This window comes from Xenopus laevis, chromosome 6L (genome assembly GCF_017654675.1).
Source record: "Xenopus laevis strain J_2021 chromosome 6L, Xenopus_laevis_v10.1, whole genome shotgun sequence".
Lineage (NCBI taxonomy): Eukaryota > Metazoa > Chordata > Amphibia > Anura > Pipidae > Xenopus > Xenopus laevis.
The window spans coordinates 51,952,207-51,966,397 of record NC_054381.1 but is presented as its reverse complement, the minus strand read 5'-3'; the positions used below and the strand labels follow the sequence as shown (position 1 = coordinate 51,966,397).

Genomic DNA, 14,191 nt, shown 5'->3' with positions numbered 1-14,191 from the left:
CTTCTCACATAGAGCAGTGGTAATGCAAACAGCACAGAAACACCAGGTCCCTGGTTAAACTCCGGGCAAGTTATCACAGGACTATATTAAGATGGCCATACATGTTAAGATTGACTAGTTTGGCATGATTACTAAATAAGCAGATCTTTGGCCATCCATACAATGAGTCAACTCAGGCAGGCCTACAGAGGAAGTTTGGCCAATATTATACCAGATGTATATTGGGTAAGGTTAAAATTTCGCATTGGTATAATGATATGTTCCTCAGATCTACCTGATAGATATCTACCCAATACTTAGATAAATCGCTTAGTGGTTAGTCCTGTTGCCTTGCAAGACTGGGGTCTTGAGTTTGTTTCCAAGCAGGGCACAATCTACAAGGACCTTTGCCCCGTGTCTATGTAGTGTTTCCTATGACCATATGTCATGTGCATAGTCAAAGCTTAGGTCCATTTTTAAAGCATCTGCTATAATATTTCTATGATTTTCCTATGTATTTTGTACAAGTCTGAAATGCTTATATAATCCGATGATATGTGGTCTTGGTGAATACAATTGCTAGTAGCTCCTTATCAATCTGAGAGTGATTTTGCACAGATGAGAATGCTAACATATTTGTTTGGTTCTTTTGCCGAGGACATCACGTTAAGCCTTTCTTCTGTAGCAACAGCTGCTGCCTCCAGTTGTCTGCTTGGGTCCAAATATGGGAGAACAGATGCTATAATTATTATTTTCCACGGTTCTCTCAAGCTCACTTTGGTATTGTGGCCCCAGTGAGACTTTGTGGGAAGTGCTGTTAGGCTAGAGCCAGTTGGTATATAACATGCTGGTCCTGGATTGTGTTGTGCCATAATTCTATATAATGTTTAATAAACTAGTGACAGGCTGTCCCTACCCTAGCATTATCTTCTTTTATTCCACAAGTGGCCTTAGTGGAGTTCTTTCATAGCAATACGTCCTTTGAGCTTTTAGCAAGCAGCTTAATTACATTATTATAAATTCCCCTCATTTTAGTCTTGCAGGTGAAGACTATAGAACTGTGTTTGTTTTTGCCAGATAAAGTTGCAGAATGTCACATTCACGTTTGGAGCAAATCACTCCACTGTGAGAGATGGTTCTTTTCTTTTTTAATTGAAAGCCAGAGTTTAGTGCTTTCAGTCCCAAATATACAATGTTAAGTAGTTGTGTCCTGAAAGGAGATTTCTTTATATACAGTATTTACAGTGAATATTTGTGTTTATAATTGTTAAATTTTTAAATTGGCATACATCAAAACCGGGATTTGGGTTGGGATTTAGCTTTTTTCAGCAGTATTTGGGTAAATCCAAATGCCTGACTGAACTGAATCCGAATTATTAAAATCAAATGACATAGCTCTTTCTTTCCCTTTCTTGCCAATTCAGCCACATTCCTAAGTTTAACTTTATAAGATTAGTAACCAAAACCAAAGACTTGTAATATTTACTAGAAGAGTTAAAAAAAGTCAGTTATAACACAGCAGCTAAAACAAATATTAAAAAAACCCTTATACTGGTATGGGATCTGTTATCTGGAACAAAGATAACAGGTACCGGCACACAGGTGCAATTCAAGTAGAGGACTAGCCCCTTACGTGTTTATTAAAGGGGACCCGTCACCCAAAAAAATTATTCCAAATCCTATTTTATCATGTTAGTCAAGCAAAATGAACTTTAATTACACTGTATAAATTATTTGAATCTTGTTTCCATCAGTCTGGGACTCATAATTATAGCAAGCAGGCAGGAGCCATTTTGTGGACACTGTTATTAAGGCAAGCCTTGGATCATCTCAGAATCTTGTTTGAGCACCAGAATGCTGGACCTGATGTCCATCCCCATGCCCTGGCTACACAATTAAATGGTTAAGAGAACTGGGGGAATGTAGGGAGAGCAGTGACACCTAGGAAGTGCCTAATGGAAAGTGAAAGTAATTGCTTGCCCCGCCTCTATGCCTAGGCATAGAGGAGGGGCAGGCAATATTTGATTGACAGCTGATATTTTTAAATGAGTTTACAACAGCTATGAACGCTTTAATAAAAAAAAGAAATTGGATTTCATATTTAATTTGAAAAGGACTTTTATTATACAGATTTTTATGTCTGGGTGGCGGGTCCACTTTAAGTCGACACAACGTTTCGGGGGCAATTCCCCCTTCGTCAGGTGATACAGCCACACACATGAATTAGGTTTAAATACCCCAAAGAAACTCCACCCCAGGAACCAATTGTCCAATATCCTGTAGGAATCCAAAATTGTCCAATCCTGGGGAACTCCAAATTAAATTGTCCAAAAAATTCGTGAAAAAAACCTTTTTCCCAAACGAAAAAATTATTAGAAAAGACCTAAATATAATGAAAAAAAAATAAAATCTATACAGTATTAAGAAAAACCAAATGTTTCCGAAAACAAGGAAAAAGATATAAATATATCTAAGACAACTGAGTCTAACGAATAAGGAGAAATTCTTTCCCTAATAAATGGAAAAAAGGTATTTTTGCCTCACCCTGGATGTAATTCTCTTTCTTTTCATTCTAATATCTGAAAAAGTAAAAAGAAGGTGGTTTAATATACGGTACGGAAAATACAGAAAAAAGGCTTACAGAAAAAAAGGCTTACAGAAAAAACATATTTATCCAGGAAAAGCTTTTACAGAAAACACATCAGACTGAATTCCTCTGATGTGTTTTCTATGACAGCTTTTCCTGGATAAATATGTTTTTTCTGTAAGCCTTTTTTTCTGTAAGCCTTTTTTCTGTATTTTCCGTATATTAAACCACCTTCTTTTTACTTTTTCAGATATTAGAATGAAAAGAAAGAGAATTACATCCAGGGTGAGGCAAAAATACCTTTTTTCCATTTATTAGGGAAAGAATTCCTCCTTATTCGTTAGACTCAGTTGTCTTAGATATATTTATATCTTTTTCCTTGTTTTCTGAAACATTTTGTTTTTCTGTATAGATTTTATGTTTTTTTCATTATATATAGGTCTTTTCTAATAATTTTTTCGTTTGGAAAAAAAAGGTTTTTTCACAAATTTTTTGGACAATTTAATTTGGAGTTCCCCAGGATTGGACAATTTTGGATTCCTACAGGATATTGGACAATTGGTTCCTGGGGGTGGAGTTTCTTTGGGGTATTTAAACCTAATTCACATGTGTGGCTGTATCACCTGACAAAGGGGGAATTGCCCCCGAAATGTTGTGTCGACTTAATAAACACAGAAGGGGCTAGTCCTCTACTTGAATTTCACCTGTGTGCCGGTACCTGTTTTCTTCGTTCCTGCTGTGTTGCGGAAGTGCCGACTTCCTAGGGTCCGAGCACTGGGTCAAGTACTTCATAGGGCTCGGGTGTGCACGTGAGTGTGTTTGCATATCTGTTATCTGGAAACCTGTTATCCAGAAAGCTTCAAATTACAGAAAGGCTGTCTCCCACAGACTCCATTATAATCAAATAAACTAAAGTTTAAAAAATGATTTCCTTTTTCTTTGTAATAATAAAACAGTAGCTTGTACTTGATCCCAACTAATATATAATTAATCTTTATTGGAGGCAAAACCAGCCTATTGGGTTTATTTAATGTTTGCAATATTTAAGTAGACTTAAGGTATGTAGATCCAAATTACAGAAAGACCCGTTATCCGGAAAGCCCAAGGTCCCAAGCATTTTGCATAACAGGTCCCATACCTGTATTTATAGTATGTATCATATAAGGGATGCACAAAAGCCTGAATTTGGTTCAAGATTCGGATTCAGCACAGTCCCTAATTCTAATGTCATTTGACTTTAGAACATTGGATACCTGAAATTTACATTATTTTCAGATGATACTGACGTTATTTGGGATTTTGTTTGAATTGAAAATGCAAATCAGGCAGTGGAGTAAATATCATGCAGTTGACCCCGCATATGCAGGGCCAGGGGAGAGGGTCCTGAAATTGGGGTCTGCTGTATGTGGCCCCTCTCTCTAGCCCCTTCTACCATTAATATTAACCACCCTGATGCAAATGAACAAATGGACCAACAGGCAGCTGGTAGTGTGGGGGCATAGGAGAATTTAATGTTCCAGGCTGTCCAAAATTTTCTTGTGGGAGAGTCCAGCCCACAGTAGCTATGCCACTAAAATGAGGGTTAGCATTTGGTTCAGTATTCTGCCAAATTCTTTTGCAGATAACTTGTTATTCGGCCAAATCCAAAAATGATGTGCACCACTTATAACAATATAAATACATTCATGTTGTGGAAATACATCAATATACTTATTATTGGTAATGTGATTACATTACAAAGAGGGTAGCTATGCAATTTTATGATACATCAAGACTTATTATATGTAACATATTTGTATTACAAAAAAGGGGCTTCCGGCCCCTTAATTTATAGACTTGTGCCCAGCCTCTCCTGCCCCTTTTGTGATGTCATTGCATGGAGGGTCAGGTGCTGGTCTATAAATAGAGGGGGAACGGCGGGCCAGGCCTGGTGCGGATTGGGAGGGGGTGGGTTAGGGTCTGGTGTGGAATTTCCCGACCCACACACCACTAGCAGACAGTGTGGTTGTAACAATAAGTATCGTTAGATGGCAATTTATGTAAGATTTAGAAAAAAGTTTTATGTTTGATTAATAGCTTTAGATCAAATGGTTTTTATATGTAAAAAATGATTACTTTTAGGTTAATCATATGATGGACCCAGGCACTTTATTCTTATTTGGCCTTGCTAAGTAAATCCTGAAAATTCCTAATAATTCCCACCACTAGTTAATTGACTGCTGGAAATGCAGCTGATTATCTGGAACAGGTTCAAGAGAAGTCTTGTGTTTCGTGGTGCCGTCCTGCATTTTTTTGGAAATAAAAAAAGCTTCAGGTCTTCACAGGATTTGTTTGTGTGTGTGTTTTTCTGGAAAAAAGTCCCACAAGAGATGTCTTTAGCTTTGTAATAACTGCTTCCTTCTTCCCCGGGGGTATGGCTGTACTGTAGCTTGCTGGACAACTTTATAAACGCTGTAATATATTTCCTGTGGTAGAAGCTATTCTCTCTTGTTGACAATCTGCCTGTTTTGTGAAAGTTTATGACAACTGACAGTATTGCTCCAATATATGTAATGGGTCACAGGGAGATTATTCACTGGTGAGGAGGCTATTATGCCCTTGAGGAGCAAACTTGAATCTGACCCTACATAAATACTTAGCAACCAGAGAAAACTACACCTTCCAATAGTTTTATATGCAAACAGTTCTGCTGTTATTAGACAGGTAAGGATTTCTACAAATTTGCTGGTAAACTAAAACCAGTACTTAAAGGGATACTGTCAGGGGAAAACATGTTTTTTTCAAAACCCATCAGTTAATAGTGCTGCTCCAGCAAAATTCTGCGCTGAAATCCATTTTTCAAAAGAGCAAACAGATTTTTTATATTCAATTTTGAAATCTCACATGGGGCTAGACAGTCAGTTTCCCAGCTGCCCCCAGTCACGAGACTTGTGCTTTGATAAACTTTAGTCACTCTATGCTACTGTACTGCAAGTTGGAGTGATATCATCCCCCTTCCCCCACCCCCGCAGCCTAACAAAAGAACAATGTGAAGGTAACCAGCTCCTTAACACAAGATAACAGCTCCCTGGTAGATCTAACAACAACACTCAATAGTAAAAGCCAAGTCCCACTGAGACTGATTCAGTTACATTTAGGGCTAGTCCACACGGGGAGATAGCCACGCGTTTGCGGTCGCGGCGACAAAGCGCTGCGCCAGTCGCCGCGACCGGCACAGGCGACAGTTTTGTATGGGCGCCTATGTAAAAACGCCTGTGCTAACCACACGAGGCGATGCGCTTTTCAACAGTCGCCTGAAAATGCCTCGCCAGGCATTTTCAGGCGACTGTTGAAAAGCGCATCGCCTCGTGTGGTTAGCACAGGCGTTTTTACATAGGCGCCAATACAAAACTGTCGCCTGCGCCGGTCGCGGCGACTGGCGCGGCGCTTTGTCGCCGCGACCGCAAACGCGTGGCTATCTCCCCGTGTGGAATAGCCCTAAAGGGATACTGTCATGGGAAAAAAAATTTTTTTCAAAATGAATCAGTTAATAGTGCTGCTCCAGCAGAATTGTGCACTGAAATCAATTTCTCAAAAGAGCAAACAGATTTTTTTATATTCAATTTTAAAATCTGACATGGGGCTAGACATTTTGTCAATTTCCCAGCTGCCCCCAGTCATGTGACTTGTGCCTGCACTTTAGGAGAGAAATGCTTTCTGGCAGGCTGCTGTTTTTCATTCTCAATGTAACTGAATGTGTCTCAGTGGGACATAGGTTTTTACTATTGAGTGCTGTTCTTAGATCTACCAGGCAGCTGTTATCTTGTGTTAGGGAGCTGCTATCTGGTTACCTTCCAATTGTTCTTTTGTTTGGCTGCTGGGGGGAAAAAGGGAGGGGAGTGATATCACTTCAACTTGCAGTACAGCAGTAAAGAGTGATTGAAATTTATCAGAGCACAAGTCACATGACTTGGGGCAGCTGGGAAATCTAGCCCCATGTCAGATTTCAAAATTGAATATAAAAAAATCTGTTTGCTCTTTTGAGAAATGGATTTCAGTGCAGAATTCTGCTGGAGCAGCACAATTAACTGATTCATTTTGAAAAAAAAAACATGTTTTCCCATGACAGTATCCCTTTTAGTAGGAGAGATAACAGCCTGCCAGAAAGTATTTCCATCCTAAAGTGCAGGCACAAATTACATGACTGGGGGCAGCTGGGAAACTGACAATATGTCTAGCCCATATCAGATTTCAAAATTTAATATAAAAAATTCTGTTTGCTCTTTTGAGAACTGAGTTTCAGTGCAGACGTCTGTTGGAGTAGCACTATTAACTGATGCGTTTTGGAAAAAAAACCTGTTTTCCCATGACAGTATCCCTTTAAAGGAAAACTATAACCCTCAAACAATGTAGGTCTCTATAAAAATATATTGCATAAAACAGCTCATATGTAAAACCCTGCTTCATTTAAATAAACCATTTTCTAGTAGCATGTGCCATTGGGTAATCAAAAATAGAAATCTGCCATTTTAAAAAATAAGGGCAGCCCCCTGGGATTGTATGATTCATGGTGCACACAAACATACCAAACAAACTATACTTGTTAGGCCACATGAGCCAATTAACAGCCAGAGTTCTGACATTTGCTTCCCCACTTCTTCCTGTTAGAGTTGTAGTATTTCTGGTCAGGTGATCTCTGAGGCAGCACACAGACCATCACAAAATGGTGGCTCAAGGCAAGAGATGTAAAAGGGCAATATTTACTTAAATATATATTACAGTTTGGTAAGATTCTTTAATATGCCACTTAATTTGATTTAAACTATCTGTTGCTCAAGTATTCATTTTGGGGGTATAGCTTTCATTTAAAGTAAACATAAAGGGGCATACTTGTTAACACTGCAGACAACATCACCTTTGATGTTTGTCTCCAATGTTAATAAATTTACCCTATTGTATCTAGATCACTGATTTACCAGGTTAATGTCAGGCAATCCCCATATGGTGGCTAGCAGACCAGACAGGGAACTGCGGTCTATCTTTCCCAGTGTAAGAGAAAAGCTGTCATTAAATCCATATATCCTACAGCTTTTTTGGGCAAGTTCCATTATAGGGCTTACCCACTGCTGATTTGTAACACAGACACGGATCAGAGAGAATCTAAGCTATGATTATAGCTGGCCATAAACGCAAAGACGCCATCGTACAAAACAAAAGTTTTATCGGGCCATGTGTGGAGTCTCCTGAAATTTTTCGTCCAATGGTGATCGATCATTCAGTTGATCAGACAGGTTAAAAGATTTATATCGGCTACCTATATGATCTCTGCATATATTGCCTATCTAATGATATCAATGGGAGACTGTCACTACTATTTGTTGTACATAACTTTTGTACGATTGCTGTCTGTCAATTAATGGCCAGAACATTGTGTGATTTGTTCTCTTTACTACTTTATATTAATCTGAATGGTTAGTTGCAGATCGGAAGATTGGCACGGACAATCTTTCGTCCGATTTTGAGATATAATCTGCATGTCTATGGACAGCTTTTGATTATGGTAGTGTCATTTGTATATATAATGATCCACGTTAGCTGAAATTTAAATCAGGTGTCAAATATTATGATTACATGCAAAATAAGCATTCTTTAAAAAATTATACATCCTTTAAAAGGGAAACAATAACAGTATGCAGGATATAGGTCATTCACCAAAACCTTGAAGAAAAGTAGCTGAGAAAGCCTACCCAATCATTTCTTTATTTTTCCACCAATGGCCTCTGTGTGCTAATGCATGTATGCAACTGGCATCTTTTTTAACCTCTAATCAGGATTTCATATGCATGCTTATATACATTAGCTTGTTAGGACGAGTGTTTTTACTTTATGTGTGACAGCAGATTTACAAACCGTGTTAAATGGTGTATCTTCAGCGGCTCTGGCCATTACTGAAACCTTCCCTCTCAGCATCACATCCCATCACATCAAGCTACTTATTGTTAAAAAATTCAACCTCACACCCAGTGAACTGCTCCTATTTCTCTCTTCTGCTTGAGTCTATGACTAAGGGGATGTATGCTACAATGGAACAGCTCGTACAGTGCCTTGCTAAAATATTCATATCTTGTCCAGTACTCTAACTGTACTGAATTACAAATCCTGTTCTGAAATATTGTTCTATGTGATATTTTAATTTCAAAACATTAAAGCTTAAAGAGCAAGCTGAAGAACAAACTTTGTTGCAGAACTCCATTGACATTATACAATTCTGGCTCATTAAGTTAGTGCATGTGTCCTAGTGCGGTGCTCAGGAGTTTTTTTCCCATACATATAATATTGTTTTACCCACCTGGAGTGTGGGCTGTTTTAGCCTGCACCTCTGGTGGGGGAAGCAGTTTTCAGGTTATACGTTTTTTTCAGAGCTCTAAAGGATTCATATCCATGAGTTTAGACGTCAATGCTTTAAAAACTTTGTGATGGCTGCTTTTACTTTAACTAGTTCATAGAAGCACCCCTGTCCCTATGTGTATTTAGATGTATAACAATACCCTGATTACACCTTTTCATACATTTTATAACAAAAACCATAAACATAATTTCCTTCGTTGTCATGTATTTTGATAATGCAGCCCTTGTGTTTCTATTTATTTCCAGCTGCTGATGCCAAAGAAAGACAGGTATGGATGACTCAGCTACAAGCATGTGCCAAGTACCATTCAGAGAGTAAGGTAAGCTATGGCTCCTTAGATAACTCTACAATAATACCAATCAAAATACTAAAGTCATATACTGTTATATAATATTCTGTGTTGGGCCCTAGTGAATAATATACGGAGGCCCATTTATCAAAGTCTGAATTTTTCTCAATATTTTCTAAAAACAACTTCCTTATTTATCAATACACGTTCCCGAAAAAGTTGTTTGCGGGAAAAAACCCAAAAAATTTGTGAAAAAAATGAATTGTATGAATTTTTCGGCTTTTCCACCCGAAAAATCTAATTTTTTCAGATTTTTGCCCAAAAATCACAAAATCTTCTAAATATTGTACGAAACACATCGCAGATTGACTTATATGCAACCTCGGCAGGTCTGAGATGCTGGATTTTCGAATTCTGACTTTTTTCATCCTCAGGGTATAATAAATCCCGAAATATTTGTGTACCTGAAATGCCAGTGCCTATTTTAATTCTCAGTCCAGACCTGCCTCCAGCCTATCCAATACCTGCATAGATCTACCGGACTTAAGAGAAAACCAGTAGTATAGAAGCTGGGGAGGAACGTGCAGTGCTCCGCACGCCACTCCTATTCTGTAGCTCCCTGAGAGCAGTGGGGCCCGGCTATAGTGAGTATTTTTGCTAAGCAACTAAACCAGGCAAGGCAAGGCAATTGTTGCCTATTATGTCCTTTACCCATGCTTAGGAACAGACTGAATCGTCTGAGAAAGTATTTTCTGTTATGAAAGGTAACACAATTGATTGTTAGTGAATCTAAACCCCATACATATTTTAGTAGAAAAAAAAACTAAACATTAAAATTGGGCTTCTTAACACTGTATAAACATTTCTGAATCGCAATGGCACATTGTAACTCTTCAAAGAGGTGAAAATTCACAGAGGTGTTCAGATGTCACCACTTTGAAGAGTTACAATGTGCCATTGTGATTGGATCAGTGGAAGAGTTTATATGCCGAGAACTTCCCACACCAGTCAGTTGAACTGAAGAAGCTGCTCGGATGAGTAGTGAAACGTCTTCATTGATTACTCAGCAAGTCCAGTTGTTTTTAGATTTACCTATACTAGATATACCATGACCTGAATGAATGAAAACATTCATAGTCAAAATGTAGCTTATTTGGATAAAATGGAGTCTCTGGGAGATGCTCTTTCTGTAGTTCTGAGCTTTTTTGATAATGGGTTACCAGATAACATATCACATACATGTATAGGATCTCCGCTTTAAGCAACAGATCACCAGTATTAAAATTCTCTTGTGATTCATAACATATAATACTATATATAAATACATAACATTGGTTATTGGTGAAAACTGCTCACATGACGGCTCCATTTCCCTCACCCAAGGCCATTACTAGGGGTAGGCAGATAGAAGAGGTACGTGCCTAACCTCCCCCCTCCACCACCACTTTAATCTAGGCACATGCATTTTCTGCCTATTCCTCCTTCTTTTTTCTGCCTATTTGCTAAGCACCACTCCAGTGAGCAAAAATGCTAACAATCTGCATTAGTGCACTAGTCTGTGAACATATTTGCACACTGGGGATGGGTTTCTTAAAATACTTGAATATAAAATCACCAGCACAGTAAAATTAAAAATATGTAGAGTTGCCAATTCATGAATAATTACTGTAGGTCCCTAAAAGAATAGAAGGAAATAAAGCCTGAATTAGCCTTTTGCACACTGGGGAGTGGTCCCATACATATTGTCACCCCAAGTGATTTTAGGTTTGCTTAAACAGTGAACACTTAAAATTATATTTAGCACTCCAGAAGACAGGGCAGTACTTTTGTATGTATTGCCCATGCGGCTGCCTCTAACCTGACATTAAGTAAGATCAGTGTTAGGCTGGGGCATAATAGTCCATGAGAGAATCTGATATCGAGTGCCCCACATCCACTAGTGAACCCTAAAACATTAGGCAATGAATTCCCCCTATCCCCCTCAACCCAGAGTTTGCCCATAATTACCAATGAAGACACTGGGACATTGCCTGTGGCAAAATCTATGGAGGTCACAGGCTTTATTTAACAATGTAAGTAAAAGTACACCCTGACCTGAGTTTCTGCATCTATTACCAATTGTGATTCATGTAGCAAACACCCTCTGCAACCAACTTGTAGAACTTCCCTTGCTCCCACACCGGTACAATAATGGTACTAACCCATCCTATCCCATAACTCAGACAAGACTGTGCAATCAATGTCTGATTCACACTCATGACTCAAGAAGGCTTACACAGATGCCAAATTGATCTAATAAAGCTGTAGTGTTTCAGGAAGGTACTGTTGACCAGCACAAAGAATGGTACTACAGAGGAAGTAGAAAAACCTGTAGTGCCTTTAAGCCAATTAACACTATGAGCAAAAAGTCCTGCCTCCATGATTCCAATAATCCTTGAGCACTTTCCTCTTGACCTGGGGTGGGAGGGAAAGAAAAAAACAGTTTGTGAATCTGCTCAAACAGCCATTGTTTCCCATTAGGCTAGGGCCACATGGGGCCGAAATCAGTCTGCAGAAATACACAAGCCTCCTTCTTCTTTCACGTCTTGAACTATTGTTTTGACTCTGGCACAACACACACTCAGTGGATTTCAGAGCAAAGTACAAAGCGTGTTTTATTGCCGAAATCCACCAAGTGTGTTTGCGCCGAAGCCTACATAACAGTGACGGATGTGAAAGAAGAAATAGGCCATTGCTCGCAGTAGGGGTTGAAGTCAGCCTGCATATTTCAGAAGGCTGATTTTGGCCCTGTGTACTTCGAATTTCGAAGTATTTTTTTTGGGTACTTCGACCATTGAATTGGTCAAATTCGATCAAATCGAAGGATTTGAACGATTCGAAGTAAAAATCGTTCGACTATTCGACCATACGATAATCAAAGTACTGTCTCTTTAAAAAATACATTGACTTCATACTTCGCCACTTTAAACCTACCGAGGTGCAATGTTAGCCTATAGGGACCTTCCCCAGCACTTTTTTTTTTTGATTGAATAAAAATCGTTCGATCGATTGATTACAATCGTTCGAATCGTTTGATTTTTATCCGATTGTTTGATCTAAGTTTTTGCGCTAAATCCTTCAAAATCGATATTCGAATTCGAAGGATTTTTACTTTGAGGGTCGAATTCGAGGGGTTTTTAACCCTCGAAATTCGACCCTTGATAAATCTGCCCCTATATGTGGGCAGCTGTGTTCTCGTGTGTTACATTGTGCTCCATTTTCTAGTTTGCTTGAGCACTGAGCAGTGCAGTGGTTACACACAGTCAGACTCCAAGGTTAGCTCACACAGACAGGAGTTCTTTACTAAATGGACCAGATTTCTCTGTTCCCATGCAGTGGCATAACTAGATATTACTGGGCCCCACAGCAAATAATATTTCAGGCCCCCAAAATGTATAAAGGTTTGCCAGTTCTACCAATATTTATTGAAATTGTATATGAATTAAGGCCTCATGGGGCCCCTATACCTCCTGGCCCCCCTGCAGCCGCAGGGTCTGCTTCCTCTGTAGTTACACCACTGTTCCTATGCCAGCACCTTTACTTCCAAAATGTAGTAAAGGGTTAATGCGCTGTGCTTAGAGAAGGGGGTAAGGCATACAAAGAGATTTAATTTAAAACCCTGCACCTCAGCCTGACCCTGTGCATTAGCGTTAAACACTCCCCTGCATCAAAGAAAGGACTACACTTGCTTAATACATATGAAATGTGTTTAATACATGTGGAACAGGTAGCACATTCCATTGATTTCAATGAGTGAAAGGGTGTGGTTGTGTGTGCATAGTTCATGGTAACTCGAGAGGTAGAATAGGGTTACTTTTCACTTTATCTCTTTGTATAACTTTCTTTTCTTGCCATTTTAAAAATGAAAATTAACACAGCTTTTCTGTAAAATTGTGATTAACTAACAAATAGATGCATTGGCGTGACATTAGCAGATTTGCCACTGAAAGTCAGCATCGTGGTTCTGTGCAAGATCGATATAAACAGTGCTATATTGTCCGTGTCATGCTTGAGTCTCTGCTGGTCGATTGATGGATGTCTGAGTTTCTGCTTTGTTGTACACTCTGATAAATTCATTTTTTTTCCAAAGCAAGCATCTCACCATATCCAAGGGAATGCCATGAGGCTGCCTTTAGTTTTGCTCAGAAGGAATCATCATTTTTTCTTTTACAAATAATGACAAAGGTAAAAAAAAATAATAGATGAGTGAACATGCCCTTGGGAACTGAGAGAGGGATCGACTGTTGGTATGCCTCATTTACTGCAAACATTCTGCTGATTCCATGGGATTTTACATCTGGAACAAAATAATGTGAGAATGTCCATCAGTGTCTGCTTTTAGCATTACATACAGTGTTTGTTAAAATCCAATAAGTAAGTCATCTCAAAGTAAATGAAGGGAAAGAAATAGATGCACAAAAAACACTCCTGGCTCATATGCCTGGCTCATATAAACACATATACAGATATAAAACAAATATATATTTATACTATTAGGATATCGGCACTCACGAAAAAGCTGTAACTGACCGCCTGGCTGCGATCCTTTGAAAGCAGAATATATGTTGTCCTCAAGAAGGAGCACTCGCAGGTCAACTAGTAGTTGTTGTGTCTAAATAAAATTTTTTGATTATTTGAAAGATTATTCGTAAGACCTGCGAGTGTATATATATATATATATATATATATATATATATATATATATATATATATTTTGTCGTGGTCTTCTGTGACTGCACCGGACCCACTAAATTGTCTTAGGGGCTGTCCCACAGTTTGGATTTCAGTGCACAAGAGTATGAATTTTGGTGCCATAATCAAGCATAGGGGCTGATTATTGGCCTACATTTATTTGCAGTCTGCAAAATCACAGTGATGAACCATTTGTTCTGCTTCCATTACAGTTCAT

At 38.7% G+C, this 14,191-nt stretch overlaps 1 protein-coding gene across 1 annotated transcript in view; it reads left to right on the top strand.

The window, feature by feature from the left end:
* osbpl10.L (oxysterol binding protein like 10 L homeolog) overlaps positions 1 to 14,191 on the top strand; it is a 193,081-nt gene that overhangs the window by 64,965 nt on the left and 113,925 nt on the right. Inside the window, exon 3 of the mRNA XM_018267474.2 lies at positions 9,200 to 9,273. Coding sequence (XP_018122963.1) covers positions 9,200 to 9,273 — 74 coding nt within the window. The remainder of the gene's footprint in view (positions 1 to 9,199; positions 9,274 to 14,191) is intronic.